Here is a 14,011-nt window from a genome sequence, read left to right on the forward strand (position 1 = left end):
TCCCATTTCTTGATCCAAAGGCTGCTGGTAGACCTTGTTCAGGAAGGATGTGCTGTATGGGGTGCTGAGATCGAAGCTGGGCAGTAGGTGGGTTAAACAGGTCAGCTTGGAGTGATAAGTGCGATGCAGTATGAATGGTTTCAACCAGCCTGTGGGTTTCCTTCAGTTGGTGGATGTTGTTGCATTCAATTAAGCACAAGTTGTGTGTGATGACCTTTGCCAGACAAATGCTCACTACTTCATTGCAGAGTGTGATAGGGCAATTGCTGAGGTCCAGAGTGTTGTGGCAACAGCACCCCAGGTAGATCCAGCAAGTTTGATTAGTCAGTTGCTTCTGACATTTGCTGCTGTTTCCTTCAAATGTTCCCAGAAAGACAGAGAGTCCTACCTAGAGTCACTCCCAGTATTTTTTTTAATTCATTCATGGGACATGGGCATTGCTGGCTGGCCAGCATTTACTGTCCATCCCTGGTTACCCTTGGGGGGGGGGGGGGGGGGGGGCAGTTGAGAGTCAACCACATTGTTGTGGAGCTGGAGTCACATGTAGGCTAGACCAGGTAAGGATGGCAGATATCCTTCCCTAAAGGACCATTAGTGAACCAGATGGGTTTTTTCAACAATGGTTTCATTGTCATCAGTAGATTCTTAATTCCAGATTTTGTTTATTGAATTCAAATTCCAGTATCTGCCGTGGTAGGATTGGAACCTGGGGTCGCCAGAATATTAGCTGAGCAGATGTCATCAGCATAGATGAACTTGTAGGATGTGGTTGTTGACAGGTTATTCGTATAGACATTGAAGAGGATTGGGGCTAACTCTGAACCCTGTTGTAGTCCATTGGCCTATCTTCCCTTTGCAGCTCTCCTTTGGCCAAGGTGGACTCTGAATTGCCTGTTGTGAAGAAATGTTTCAACAACGGTACCAATCCAGCTTGGAAGCATCCTGAACAGCTTTATGAGCAGGCTAATGTGCTGCACTGTAGCTGGGCTGTTGTGAAGTCCAGCAGCATTATGCCTGTCTTCAGGTTCCTTTGGAAGTCAATAACCATGTAGATGGTCATTTCCAGAACTTGAACATACATGCTTATGGAAAACAGCTTGATTAATATTAAGAATTAAAAAAAAGATAATTCAATGCAGGCTTCCCTGGCTAAGCCAGCATCCATTGCTCATCCCTAAGTCCCCTATAGAAGATAGTAGTGAGTGCCTTCTTGAACCGCTGCAGTGCGTGTGGAGTAAGTACACCCGCAGTGGTTAGGGAGGGTGTTCCAGGATTTTTACCCAGTTACAGTGAAGGAATGGCGATTATATTTCCTAGTCAGGACGGTGAGTGGCTTCCAGGTGGTGGTGTTCCCATGCATCTGCTGTCCTTGTCCTTCTAAATAGTAGTGGTTGTCAGTTTGGAAGGTGCTCTCTAAGAAGCCTTGGTGAGTTGCTGCAGTGCATCTTATAGATAGTACACACTGCTGCCACTATGCATCGGTGGTGGAGGGAGTGAATGTTTGTGGATGTGGTGCCAATCAAGTGGCTGCTTTGTCCTGGACGGTGTCGAGCTTCTTGAGTGTTGTTGGAGCTGCACCCATCCAGGCAAGTGGGGAGTATTCCATCACACTCCTGACTTGTGTCTTGTAGATGGTGAGGAGACAGGAGGTGAGTTATTTGCTGCAATGTTTCTGGCATCTGACCTGCTCTTGTAGCCACAGTATTTATATGGCGAGTCCAGGTCAGCTTCTGGTCAATCGCCCTTCCAGCGATTTCTGTGCAACATTAGTTTGTATTTGACCCTGTTTAAATAAGATTAGCAATCTCTGTACAACTTTTATAACCATCACTTTTATATGGAGGATATTTCCTGGTTTAAGACTGATCTAGATTATCTCTGACTGAGCATTTCAGATGCTACGTCACAGCTAATTTTTGCAGTATGTGACCTGAAAACATATTTGTCCTAAACCCGGGGAAGCAACAGAGCTGGTATCTGCAGTTAAGTCTGAGTGTTCTCTTTCAGGGAGAGTGAGCTACTGTGCATCCAAGCCCTTGGTTCATATTGATACCAGCAATGTCTCAGTTGTTGTATTCTTGCTCTGAGTTAGAAAATCATGGGTTCAATCCCAGTGGGTGGCACAGTGGTTAGCACTGCTGCCTCACAGCACCAGGGATCCGGGTTCAATTCCGGCCTCGGGTCACTGTCTGTGTGGAGTTTGCACGTTCTCCCCGTGTCTGCATGGGTTTCCTCCGGGTGCTCTGGTTTCCTCCCACAGTCCAAAGATGTGCGGGTTAGGTTGATTGGCCATGATAAATTGCCCCTTAGTGTCAGGGGATTAGCAGGATAAATATGTGGGGTTACGGGGATAGGGCCTGGGTGGGAATGTGGTCTTTGCAGACTTGATGGGCCAAATGGCCTCCTTCTGCACTGTAAGGATTCTATGATTCAAAGATACTCCAGCCACTTGAACACAATATCTATAGGCTGGCGCTCCAGTGCAGTGTGCTGCATTTGCTCTAACAGATGTCGGGTATGATTCTCTCGATTTTTGTTCTCAGTACTACTGCCAGCGGGAAGGCTGGAATGGTTCCCGCTGGCACTGGCAGCACTGCTGAGGTGGGATTCCACCAACTTTGACATAGAAAAATGTACAAGAAATAAAACACGCCGACCAGCCCGGCTTCACAGAGATCATGGGTGCTCCGATGTCAGCTTTCAGAGATCCTGTCTCCCCACCCCCCCCCTGCCCGCCCCCCAGCCCCCAATGACAGACATGGCGACCCCCCCGCTGACAAGGGGAATATCCCCAACGCCTCAGCACAGAGGGGCATCCAACTCCTGCCACACACTCCAGTAATGAGGGTGACCCAAGCCCCCCGCCCCGCAATCCAGACAGAGGCTTCACCCCTCCCCGCCCCACAAGAGAGAGACGCTCCAATAAGGGGTCCCCTCAGGCCTCCCCCCCCGCCCCCCCTTTCAGGCTCCAGCCTTTGGCAGTGCCAACCTTGTGTTGCCCCCTCCCCCGACACACTGGCAATGACAACCCACCTTGGACTCCAAGTGGGGCAAGAAGGTATGTCCTGTGCCCATGTTCCCCTCTGCTGGTGCTAAGCTGCAGAGGGGGGGTCCAGCAAGCGATCTGGGATTTGGGTGGATCTGGACTGCGGGAGAAGTGGTTGACTTCGGGGCTCTCACCTGGGATCTCGTGGCGGAGTGCTCCTTCTTGCCCTGGGAAAAGTGGAGATCACTCTTGGGATGGTGATCTCAGGCAGTTTTCTGTTCAAAATCTCCATTCTTGTCTGTGTGCTGTGAAACCTTTGAAGTGGTCTGGTCACCTTAATATCCATGCCAGCTGGACATCTGGAAGCCATCATAATCACAGCAGCACACCATTCTGCAGAAGGGATTCCTTTGCGCTCTCTCAGAAGCCCCAGATGTGAATAGACCCTTTTGAAGTGCTTTGACTGACAGGAGATGTCAATTTCACTAGTCGGATTCCCTTGCTCTCTCTCAGAAGCACCAAGTGTAAGGAGACCTCTTTGAAGTGCTTTGAGTGACAGGAGATGTCAGTTTTTACTCTGGGGGAATTCCCTTTTTTTGCCTGAATGAGAAGCAAATTCAGCCGGCCACTTTGGACTGCTCTGATTGACAACTCCAGAGCAGATCAAACAGTTTATTGGTGATACAATCCAATAAAATTCAAGAACTTCCTTTTCTCTGCACACCTGCTCACTCAACCCATTCATTTAATACTGCTTTTTAAGTCTCTGAGCCCTCCAAGAAAGCTCAAATGCTTTGAAATTCCATTTAAAGTTCCAGTATCTTTAACTAACCTCTTGATTGGCAGCTTGAGGCCATTATACACAAAGCAGCAACTTTGTTTGTGTTTGGTTCCCTTCATATTTGAATGCATCTCATGTACTTGCTTTTGTTCTTAACTGCAATGTTTATAAACAGGCTTGTTCTGGTTGACAGGTCAAGGCTATTAAACAATAGGCAAGAGATTTCACTTCCTCTTTTCTAACTGCAATGATTATAAACCGATTTGTCCTTTGATCTTTTGATCTGAATACCATGGCTGACTGTTTTTCTTCCATGGTGAGATTTCTTCAAACACTCATGCTGGAATCGCATACCTGCGTTGGAGGTGGCTTTCAGTCATAGAAGAGGCTAGCACCACTCCCCTGTTACCCTGGCTGTCACACTGTGGCACTGACACCCTGGCAGGGACACCCTGGCTATGATGCCCTGGCTCTGTGGCGGTGACATGCCAGCCCGATAACAACATTTAAATTGCCAATTATGATTATTCAGTGGGTTCCCGCCCACACTGGCTGGGAACCTGATCAGGGCCAGTGCAATGGGTCTGGAGGCTTGAAACAGATTTGACCCCACAGTAAGAATCCCATATTTTGCCCAAGGCCCAATTCAACGAGTCATGACTATTCCTGTCAGGGCTAGTGGCCCCAGAGAATCGCCCCCATCATCTTTTGGATCAGAGGTTAAATCAAGGTCCTGTCGATTCTCTCACCCCCGAGGTGGATGTTAAGTAGCCCATGCCACAATTTGGAAGGGAATTCTCTCTGATGTCCTGGACAATATTTATCCCTCAACCACCGTTACTGAAGCATTATCCGGTCATTTTCTCATGGTAGGAATTTGCAGTGCACAGTTTGATTACCACAATTTCTGCTTTGCAACACTTAACACAGCAAACTGCATTGGCATGTCCTGAGATTGTGGAAAGGCATTATACAATAAGTCTTTTTCATTTTACATATTCATCCATTTGATGAGGTTTATTTGGGATGAATGAAACATTTCTCCAGGAAATCATTAGAGTTATTTGTAGAGCAGCAGCTTGTGGGCAAAATAAAGCCAACCGCTCTTAGCTCAATCTCTTGTATAATGGTACTGCAATTATAGGTCAGTACCTAGGGCAATTGCAGTTCATTGAACACCAATCTCCACTGGTTTATGTAACATGGAGCAGTATTAGCTCTTCTGCGGCAATTTTAATGAACACTTGGAGGACCTCAACATGAAATGAGGAAGCTCTGATATTTCACAGGTTTTACGAAACTGTTGAAAAATAGTTGCAGTTTTAATGACAGACAAGTCTTTGTGACCCAATCAAAAATTTTGTTTTGCAGTTTTGTGCAGAGTTGAATCAACCAATGCTGCCAAACGTTCGCAAATGGAAAGGCCCCAGAGGATGTTGGAAGTGTGCTGTCTCTGAGAAACCATCAGTACAGATGCACAAGGTACGCTCTCTGCAAGCAAATGGAAACGTTGGCTTAAATATAAACTATCGACCAGGCAAAATGCATAATATTTTATTGAAACACCCAGTCTTGAATGGGTTGAAAAACAGGCAATCTCACTTGAATATGTAACATTGTTTTCAATCTATAATTTAGCCATGAGAGCAAATTGGCTAAATCAAGGGTCATTTCTGGTGTGGTTGTGCCAGTGATTGACCTAAGCTATCACTTTAGTTCTGATTCATGTTTCATTGAAGTTCCATAGAATCCCTACAGTGCAGAAGGAGGCCATTCGGCCCATTGAGCCTGCACTGACAACAATCCCACCCAGGCTCTATCCCCATAACGCCATGTATTTACCCTGCTAATCCACCGACACTAATGGACAATTTGCCACGGCCTATCAGCCTAACCCGCACATCTTTGGAGTGTGGGAAGAATCCGGAGCACCCGGAGGAAACCCACACAGACACAGGGAGAATGTGCAAACTCCACACAGACAGTGACCCAAGGCTGGAATCAAGCCTGGTGCCGTGGGGCAGCAGTGCTAACTACTGTGCCACCGTGCCGCCCCGTTTATACAGCACTTACTTCTGACTGGCATTGTCTGTGCAGCTGTAGCAAAGTCTTCTACTGATGTTCATCTTATTGGCCCCCATTTTATAGCTGAAGTAAGGTTTTATTTTCAACGTTAAGGTATGAAAAACATATGGTATGTTTATTTCTGTGCAAGAACATCTCACAAGATGATGGATGACCGTGATCCGCTATGGTATTTGGTTTTTTTTCTCTTCCCTTCCCCACTCTAGCCATTTTCTGTTTGACGAGCATTCGTTCAATACGAATAAGGGAAAAACCATTGGTGCTTCCAATCTGGCCAAAGAACCTGCCAAATAGTGGCACTTTGCATAAATAACTTACATTTATATAGCGTCATTTACATCCTCAGTACAGCCCAAACTACTTTATTGCCAATTAATCATTTTCAAGTGCAGTCACTTCTCCTGTAGGCAAAAGTGTCAGTCAATTGGGCGGCACGGTTGCACAGTGGTTAGCACTGCTGCTTCACAGCTCCAGGGTCCCAGGTTCGATTCCCGGCTCGGGTCACTGTCTGTGTGGAGTTTGCACATTCTCCTCGTGTCTGCATGGGTTTCCTCCGGGTGCTCCGGTTTCCTCCCACAGTCCAAAGATGTGCGGGTTAGGTTGATTGGCCAGGTTAAAAATTGCCCCTTAGAGTCCTGGGACGCGTGGATTAGTGGGTAAATATGTGGGGGTAGGGCCTGGGTGGGATTGTGGTCGGTGCAGACTCGATGGGCCGAATGGCCTCCTTCTGCACTGTAGGGTTTCTATGATTCTATGAATTTGTACACACACAAATGGTTGAAGGATAAGCAGCATCATGAGATATTATGTGTGCACCCTAGAAACAAGCAGGGCCTCAGTCGAATATCTCACCTAATAGATGGCTTCTCCAACACTCAAGCTCTCCTTCTGCACTGTACTGATATAGAAGCCCCCCAGTACAGCAGTTCAGTCCCTCTGTGTCATAGAAATCATAGAAACCCTACAGTACAGAAAGAGGCCATTCAGCCCATCGAGTCTGCACCGACCACAATCCCACCCAGGCCCTACCCCCATATCCCTACACATTATACCCACTAATCCCTCTAATCTCCGCATCCCAGGACACTAAGGGGCAATTTTAGCATGGCCAATCAACCTAACCCACACATCTTTGGACTTTGGGAGGAAACCGGAGCACCCGGAGGAAACCCACGCAGACACGAGGAGAATGTGCAAACTCCACACAGACAGTGACCCAAGCCAGGAATCGAACCCAGGTCCCTGGAGCTGTGAAGCAGCAGTGCTAACCACTGTGCTACCGTGCCACCCTACCGTGCTACCGTGTCTCTCTCAGTCTTCTCCAAAGGACTCATCAAAGCATTTGACACTGGCTCATTACGAGCAGCAACTCCCAATTTTCTCATTCCACTTTCTCATTGACTTTCCCTGCTAGGGCCTGATCTAACCAAACGCCTTTCGATTCGACTCAGCCCTCCCACTGCTTGCTCTCTATATTCTGCCAGTAAAGTCAATTCTCACTGCACCTCTACACATCTCCCTCCAGAATGTCCATTTACTTCTGAGCAAGAATCTTACCACTCATGAACGTTTTGTGAATGATGGCACCAACACCATGAACTTAATGGAAACCTGGCTGAGGGTGATGACCCTTTGCATCTTAATGGTGACGGTGTGGTACTTATCATCTGATCACACTTTGGACTGACTCCTTACGCCTCTGGGATTCTCTCCTCCTCTTGAGTATCTCACCTTGTTCACTTTTCTCATTCAAAATCATTGCTTTCTCCCACCCTCCCAAGTGCAAGAAAATATTTTCTGAGATATCGTTACTCAGAGATTTTGATCTCCATCTCAACTCGTAATGCTCTTTAACTCCCCCTGAGTTCACTTCCCTCTTAGTTAAATCTCTCCTTCAATGTAAATTCCGCAACCCATGTTCATAGCCAGCACTTTAATCTTGCCATTTCATGTGGTTTTGCTAATCCCAGCATATCAGCTCAAAGCCCTCTCTGATAACTTCCTTGTATCACTCACTAACCACATTCTCTTTCCATCCCCCCAATCCTACCTCCTTCTGTGTCAGTTCCTGGAAAGGCGTAAACTTCCAGAATTCCGAGAGGCCTAGATAGAGTGGACGTGGAGATGATGTTTCCATTAGTGGGAGAGACTAGAGGGCACAACCCCAGAGTGAAGGGACCCTCCTTTAAAACTGAGATAAGGAATTTCTTCAGCCAGAGGGTGGTGAATCTGTGGAACTCATTGCCACAGGGCTGTGGAGGCCGGGTCATTGAATGTATTTAAGACAGAGATAGATAGGTTCTTGATCAATAAGTGGATCAAGGGTTACAGGGAGAAGGCAGGAGAATGGGGATGAGAATCATATCAGCCATGATTGAATTGTGGAACAGACTCGATGGGCCAAATGGCCTAATTCTGCTCCTATATCTTATGGTCTTATGGTATCCTTTAATTTACTTAGAACTGCACTTTGAAAATTGTAACTGTCTAGCCTTTGGTCCTCCATTCTCCACTGCATTACTACAGCTTCAGATTTGCTCAGATCACCACCACCTTTGATGTCCTAGTCCCCATTAAAACTATTAACCTCTTTCACCCTGGCCATTTTGGTGGTAAGTTCCAAAGGATGCAGACTTTAAAGGACATGGTGGACTACTGATTTAGCCTTCCATTGGCACACACGTCTGGGACAAATAAAGCACTATCGGCTCCTGCTCTCGTCTGCTAGAATTGTTCATATTGGATCATCCTGGAATACAAAGGTAACCACTGGCTTCTTTTCTCTGCTACAGGCTGTCTTCTTAAACCTTTCTGCTTTGTCTCTTCCACCTTCACATCCAACAATCATTGCGAGGAGTTCACGACAATCCAATCAGCTGCCTCCATCACATCCTCCAAAGTTTCCTGTTGCCCTACCGTGTACGCAACTTTCTCTAATTTCTCTCCCAGCTCCCCTCCTGCCCTCTCCAAGATCAACTTGTTCCTGAGGCCCACCTGCACCATTGGCCCTATGCCCACTGAAATGCTGAACACCCAGTTTCTCCTTCTGGTCCTCATGGTAGCTGATATTATTAACAGTTCTTTCTCTCCTTGTCCCTCTCTCCTTTATCTTCCATCATTACCCCTCTCCTCAAAAAAAAAATCAAACTTTGACCTCACCCTCTCAGCACACTGAGAGTCAGTCCCTTTCTAACCTCTTGACCATTCCTGATTTTAATCACTCCACCCTTGATAGACATCAGTTGCTTAGACTGCAAGCTCTAATAAAACCTTCGCAGACCTCTTCACCTTGCTTTCCTTTGAGACACTCCTTAAACCTCCTTCTTTGACCAAGCTTTTGGTCATCTGATCTAATACCTCCTCACCCTCCCCTCTTGAGGTTAATTGCAGGAAAATTGGTCAATTCATAACTTCAGTGAGTGGGGATTGTACGGTTGGTAGTGATTGTTTTTAAGAATAGAAGAACTAGGAGCAGGAGTCGGCCATCTGGCCCCTCGAGCCTGCTCCGCCATTCAATAAGATCATGGCTGATCTTTTTGTGCACTCAGCTCCACCTACCCGCCCGCTCACCGTAACTCTTTTAATTCCTTTACTGTTCAAAAATCTATCTTTCCTTGCTTTTTTCCAAATTGGCAGCCCCTTGTAAATTCCAGGCCTGTCCAAAGTCAGGTGAAGCAAACACAAAATGACTGATTCACCCCCCCCCCCCCCCCATAAAAGGAAAATATGCTAAATGCTGAAAATATATTTGCTGTCAGACAATACTCCAGCTGATTTCCATTTAATTAAGGATAGTTTTTTGTATGCAGTTAGATTTTTGCTGAACCATAGTCTGCGACCTTACTTTTGATTTGATTTATTATTGTCACATGTATTGGGATACAACGAAAAGTATTGTTTCTTGCACGCTATACAAAGCATGCCATTCATAGAGTACATAGGGGAAAAGGAAAGGAAAGGAGAGGGTGCAGAATGTTAGTGGTACAGTCATAACTAGGATGTAGGGAGAATCAGCTTAATATAAGGTTCAGAAATTTGACGGCAGCAGGGAAGAAGCTGTTCTTGAGTCAGTTGGTGCATGATCTCACACTTCTGTATCTTTTTCCTGACGGAAGAAAGTGGAAGAGAGTATGTCGGGGTGCGTGGGGTCCTTGATAATGCTGGCTGCTTTTCTGAGGCAATGGGAAGTGTAGATGGAGTCAATGGATGGGAGGCTGGTTTGCGTGATGGACTGGGCTACGTTCACAACTCTTTGTTGTTTCTTGCGATCCTGGTCAGAGCAGGAGCTGTACCAAGTGATATATCTGGAAAGGATGCTTCCTGTGGTGCATCTGTAAAAGTTGGTGAGAGTCGTACTTAATTTGCTAAGTGATCATCCTTTCTTCATCTGTGAACCAGGGGGCAGGCTCTTCACATCAAAGCCTAGGGGTCAGTTGCGTCTTCCTTATCATTGCCTGGTTTGAATCCAACCAAATTCATTGGTCTGAAATGGCAGCTTCTTTCAGTCTGCTTGGTCGTAAGTTCTTGCTGTTTGTTGGGTTGAGATCTGCTTTGTCTCACTGTGCTTAGGGAAACCTTAGTGTTGTTGACCCAGAGTCCTGCTGCCAGGATGTTGTGTGAATGTTTTGACTAGCTTCCCCTGGGCACAGCAGGGAACGTGCAGTGATACATATTTCAGGGATTGTTCTCTGTGGTGGCAACTTTTTACATTTGGCAGTGACTGTTGTAATTTCATGATACTTGTAGTAGCGCTGGCCATTTCTGTGCTTTCACTGCTGGTGAATCATAACATTTGGTAATTGGTTTCAGTAATCAGAATTTTGTCAAATCATTTTTTATAGAGTATTGGGAGTGTGCTGAGGCAGTAATTCCTATCCTGGGCATCACTTAACTTTTATTCAGAAGCTTATCCTTAGACCTTTTTAATTAAAAAATAACTTTTGGGAAATCAATGTTCACCGTGTATTGTTCATTCCTAGTTACCCTGAGAAAGTGTTTGTGAGCTGTTTTTTTCCAGAACTCCTGCAGTTTGTTTGGATAACGTGCTCCCACAATGGTGTTAGGCAAGGAGTTCCAAGACTCTGACAACCCCCCCACCCAGACAATGAAGGAACAGCGAGTGACGTGGGTCCGAGTCACAATGGTGTTTGACCCACAGAATGTGGAGGGGATGGTGTTCACCTACCCCATTCCCTACTATTTGGCCGTGGTGGTCATGAGTTTAGGAAACTCTATCAAAGGAGCCTTCACAAATTTCTGCAGTGCACTGTGTACAGAGTGTGTTCCGTAACAATGATACACCGTGGTTGTATGATTCGAAATCGGATGAGTAAATGGACTACCCTATTCAGTAATGCAGACCAGAAGGTTCTTGTTCAATATCTGATCCATGCTGAGTTAACTGACCTTGGACCTTGCCGTGTAGGGGTATCGACATTTGACCGAGAGAAAGAGAAGAAATCAGCCTGTTTTTCCACTCCTGATTGATTTTCTAGGAAGCAATAGCAGATAGAGCTATTGTGTTAAGGGCAGGATCTTACTTGGCTGTGAAGCATCTTCCCTCTCTAGCTTGTATGCCGACACACTGCCCTAGCTGTCCTCTCAATTTGATATGAAAGGTCCAATACCACTATTTAAACAAAATGGTAAGGGAGTTTCTTTGGTGTTCTGGCCAATGTTTATCCTTCAACTATCATTGCGGAAAGAGATTACGCAGTCATTATTTAATTTTGCTTGTGAGAGCATGCTGTGTGCAAATTGGCTGCTGCGTTTCCCACATTGCAACAGCACTGAACTACACTTAATTGCTACAAAGCACAATTGGATGTCCGGAGGTAATGAATGCTGCTATATAAGTGCAAATTATTTTCTGGCTTTCTCAGACTCACAATTGAAGAGTCGTCACTTGGATGCGGCAATAGAAACTGCCTGTGGAAATGCATCCCTACACAAGTCAGCAAGTTCAGAGAGCAACAATTAGATTCAAACTGGTCTCTGTCTGTTGAGATGTATGAATGTTTTGTTTTTTCACAGAGTACGGAGTATGCTGGTTATCTGTGGGACAGCAGTGCTGGAGTGGAGCTGAAAACTGCCTACCTTCTGGAGAGTGCGCAAAGCAACGGGAATGGGAAACCCTGCGTTTCCAAACCTTATCTTGCACATTTCAAGGTGAATACCTTTTTATTTGTGCCTGTTCAACACCCCAGCTCTTGTGGCACTCCCAAAGAATTGTGTTGGCTTCTTAAGGAATTGTGAGCAGCTATATGGGTTTCACCAGTTACCTACTTCACCCTGCAAACGAACATTGGACATGGCAGTGCCCGAGGGGGAGGGATCCATTCTAAACTGGGAGCACGTGTTGGCACTAGGGTTTAATTTTCCAACCATTCCGATTAAAGCAGCCCGTGGCTCCAGTGTGCACAATGGCTCTCTGGTTGTGCCAAATCCAAAACTTACACCAACTGGGGAAGGTAACAACAATTGAATCATAGAATTCCCACAGTGCAGAAGGGGGCCATTCAGCCCATCGAGTCTGCACCGACCACAATCCCACCCAGGCCCTATCCTTGTAACCCCACGTAATCCCCCTGACCCGAAGGGGCAATCCCACCCTGATCTGTTCCCCGTAACCCCAAGTATTTACCCCACTAATCCCTCAAACCTACACATCTTGGGACACTAAGGGACCATTTAGCATGGCCAATGCGCCTAACCTGCATATCTTTTGGACTGTGGGAGGAAACCGGAGCACCCGGAAGAAACCCACGCAGACACAGGGAGAATGTGCAAACTCTACACAGACAGTGACCCAAAGGCTGGAATTGAACCCAGGTCCCTGGCACTGTGAGGCAGCAGTGCCAACCACTGTGCCACCCCATTGATACCCATTTCTATTCCGTGTCAAAAAAATCTCTTCAAGTAAGACTTGTTTTTTACAAACAAGTTCCCTTGGAACGATTCAGGTTGTGACGATGGAGGAGATTGTGTATATGCACTGAAGATAGGATTCAAGGCATTTCCTTGTGGTTGAAGAAGTACTTGGAGTGGGAGGGAGAGGACCCCATTGTCATTGTGGTGGTTGGGTGGATTCAGGAAAGCATAAATTCAAAAGCAATGGAACTGTCCAGTCTCGAGGGTGAGGCAGAGAAGTGTTCAAAGTGGTGTCACCAGATCTTCTATATCCAACTGAACAAACATATTGGGCTTTAGTTTAAAATCTCACCCAGAAGGCAACACCTCCCTGTGGGCGGCAGGGTAGCACAGTGGTTAGCACTGTTGCCTCACAGTGCCAGGGACCCGGGTTCGATCCCCAGCTTGGGTCACTGTCTATGTGGAATTTTTATGTTCTCCTCGTGTCTGCCTGGGTTTCCTCCGGGTGCTCCGGTTTCCTCCCACATTCTGAAAGATGTGCTGGTTAGGGTGCATTGACCTGAACAGGTGCCGGACTGTGGCGACTAGGGGAATTTCACAGTAACTTCATTGCAGTGTTAATGTAAGCCTTGTGACTAATAAATAAACTTTAACTTTAGTATAAAGGCAAAATTACTGCGAATGCTGGAATCTGAAACAAAAACAGAAAATGCTGGAGAAACTCAGCAGGTCTGACAGCATCTGTGGCTCCATTCTCTCTCCACAGGTGCTGTCAGACCTGCTGAGTCATGGAATCCCTACAGTGCAGAAAGAAGCCATTCGGCCCATCAAACCTGCACGGACAACAATCCCATCCAAGCGCTATCCCTGTAACCACAAGTATTTACCCTGCTAATCTTCCTGACACTAAGGCACAACTTAGCATGGCGAATCAACCTAACATGCACACCTTTGGGCTGTGGGAGGAAACTGGAGTACCCGGAGGAAACCCACGCAGACACGGGGAGAAAAGTGCAAACTCCACACAGTTACCCGAGGCGCTGTGAGACAGCAGTGTTAACCACTCTGCCACCGTGCCGCTCCTCATGTGGTTCAGTGTCTTGGACCTTTAAACCCTCCCTCAAGCCCGCCTCTTCACTTCTGACCTCCCAACTCACCTATATCTCTGGCACGGGGTGGGGGGAGAGCAAGCCCACATTTTTCTTTCAGCCTCGTGTGAAGAGGCTGCGGGCATTTCCAAGTTCAAAGGGAGCTGGACAACGTGCAGGCTGTTTCTCCAGCATTTTCTG

At 46.5% G+C, this 14,011-nt stretch overlaps 1 protein-coding gene across 5 annotated transcripts in view; it reads left to right on the forward strand.

The window, feature by feature from the left end:
* Positions 1-14,011, forward strand: part of eepd1 (endonuclease/exonuclease/phosphatase family domain containing 1) — a 197,636-nt gene that overhangs the window by 148,321 nt on the left and 35,304 nt on the right. For all 5 annotated transcript variants that reach the window (XR_013500904.1, XR_013500905.1, XR_013500906.1 and 2 more), the window contains exons 5-6: positions 5,139-5,249; positions 11,886-12,020. Coding sequence is in view for 2 of the 5 variants with exons in the window: in XM_078241983.1 (XP_078098109.1) it covers positions 5,139-5,249; positions 11,886-12,020 (246 nt within the window). In the remaining 3 variants the exon portion in view is untranslated. The remainder of the gene's footprint in view (positions 1-5,138; positions 5,250-11,885; positions 12,021-14,011) is intronic.

The sequence above is a fragment of the Mustelus asterias genome, chromosome 2 (genome assembly GCF_964213995.1).
Source record: "Mustelus asterias chromosome 2, sMusAst1.hap1.1, whole genome shotgun sequence".
NCBI classification, from domain to species: domain Eukaryota; kingdom Metazoa; phylum Chordata; class Chondrichthyes; order Carcharhiniformes; family Triakidae; genus Mustelus; species Mustelus asterias.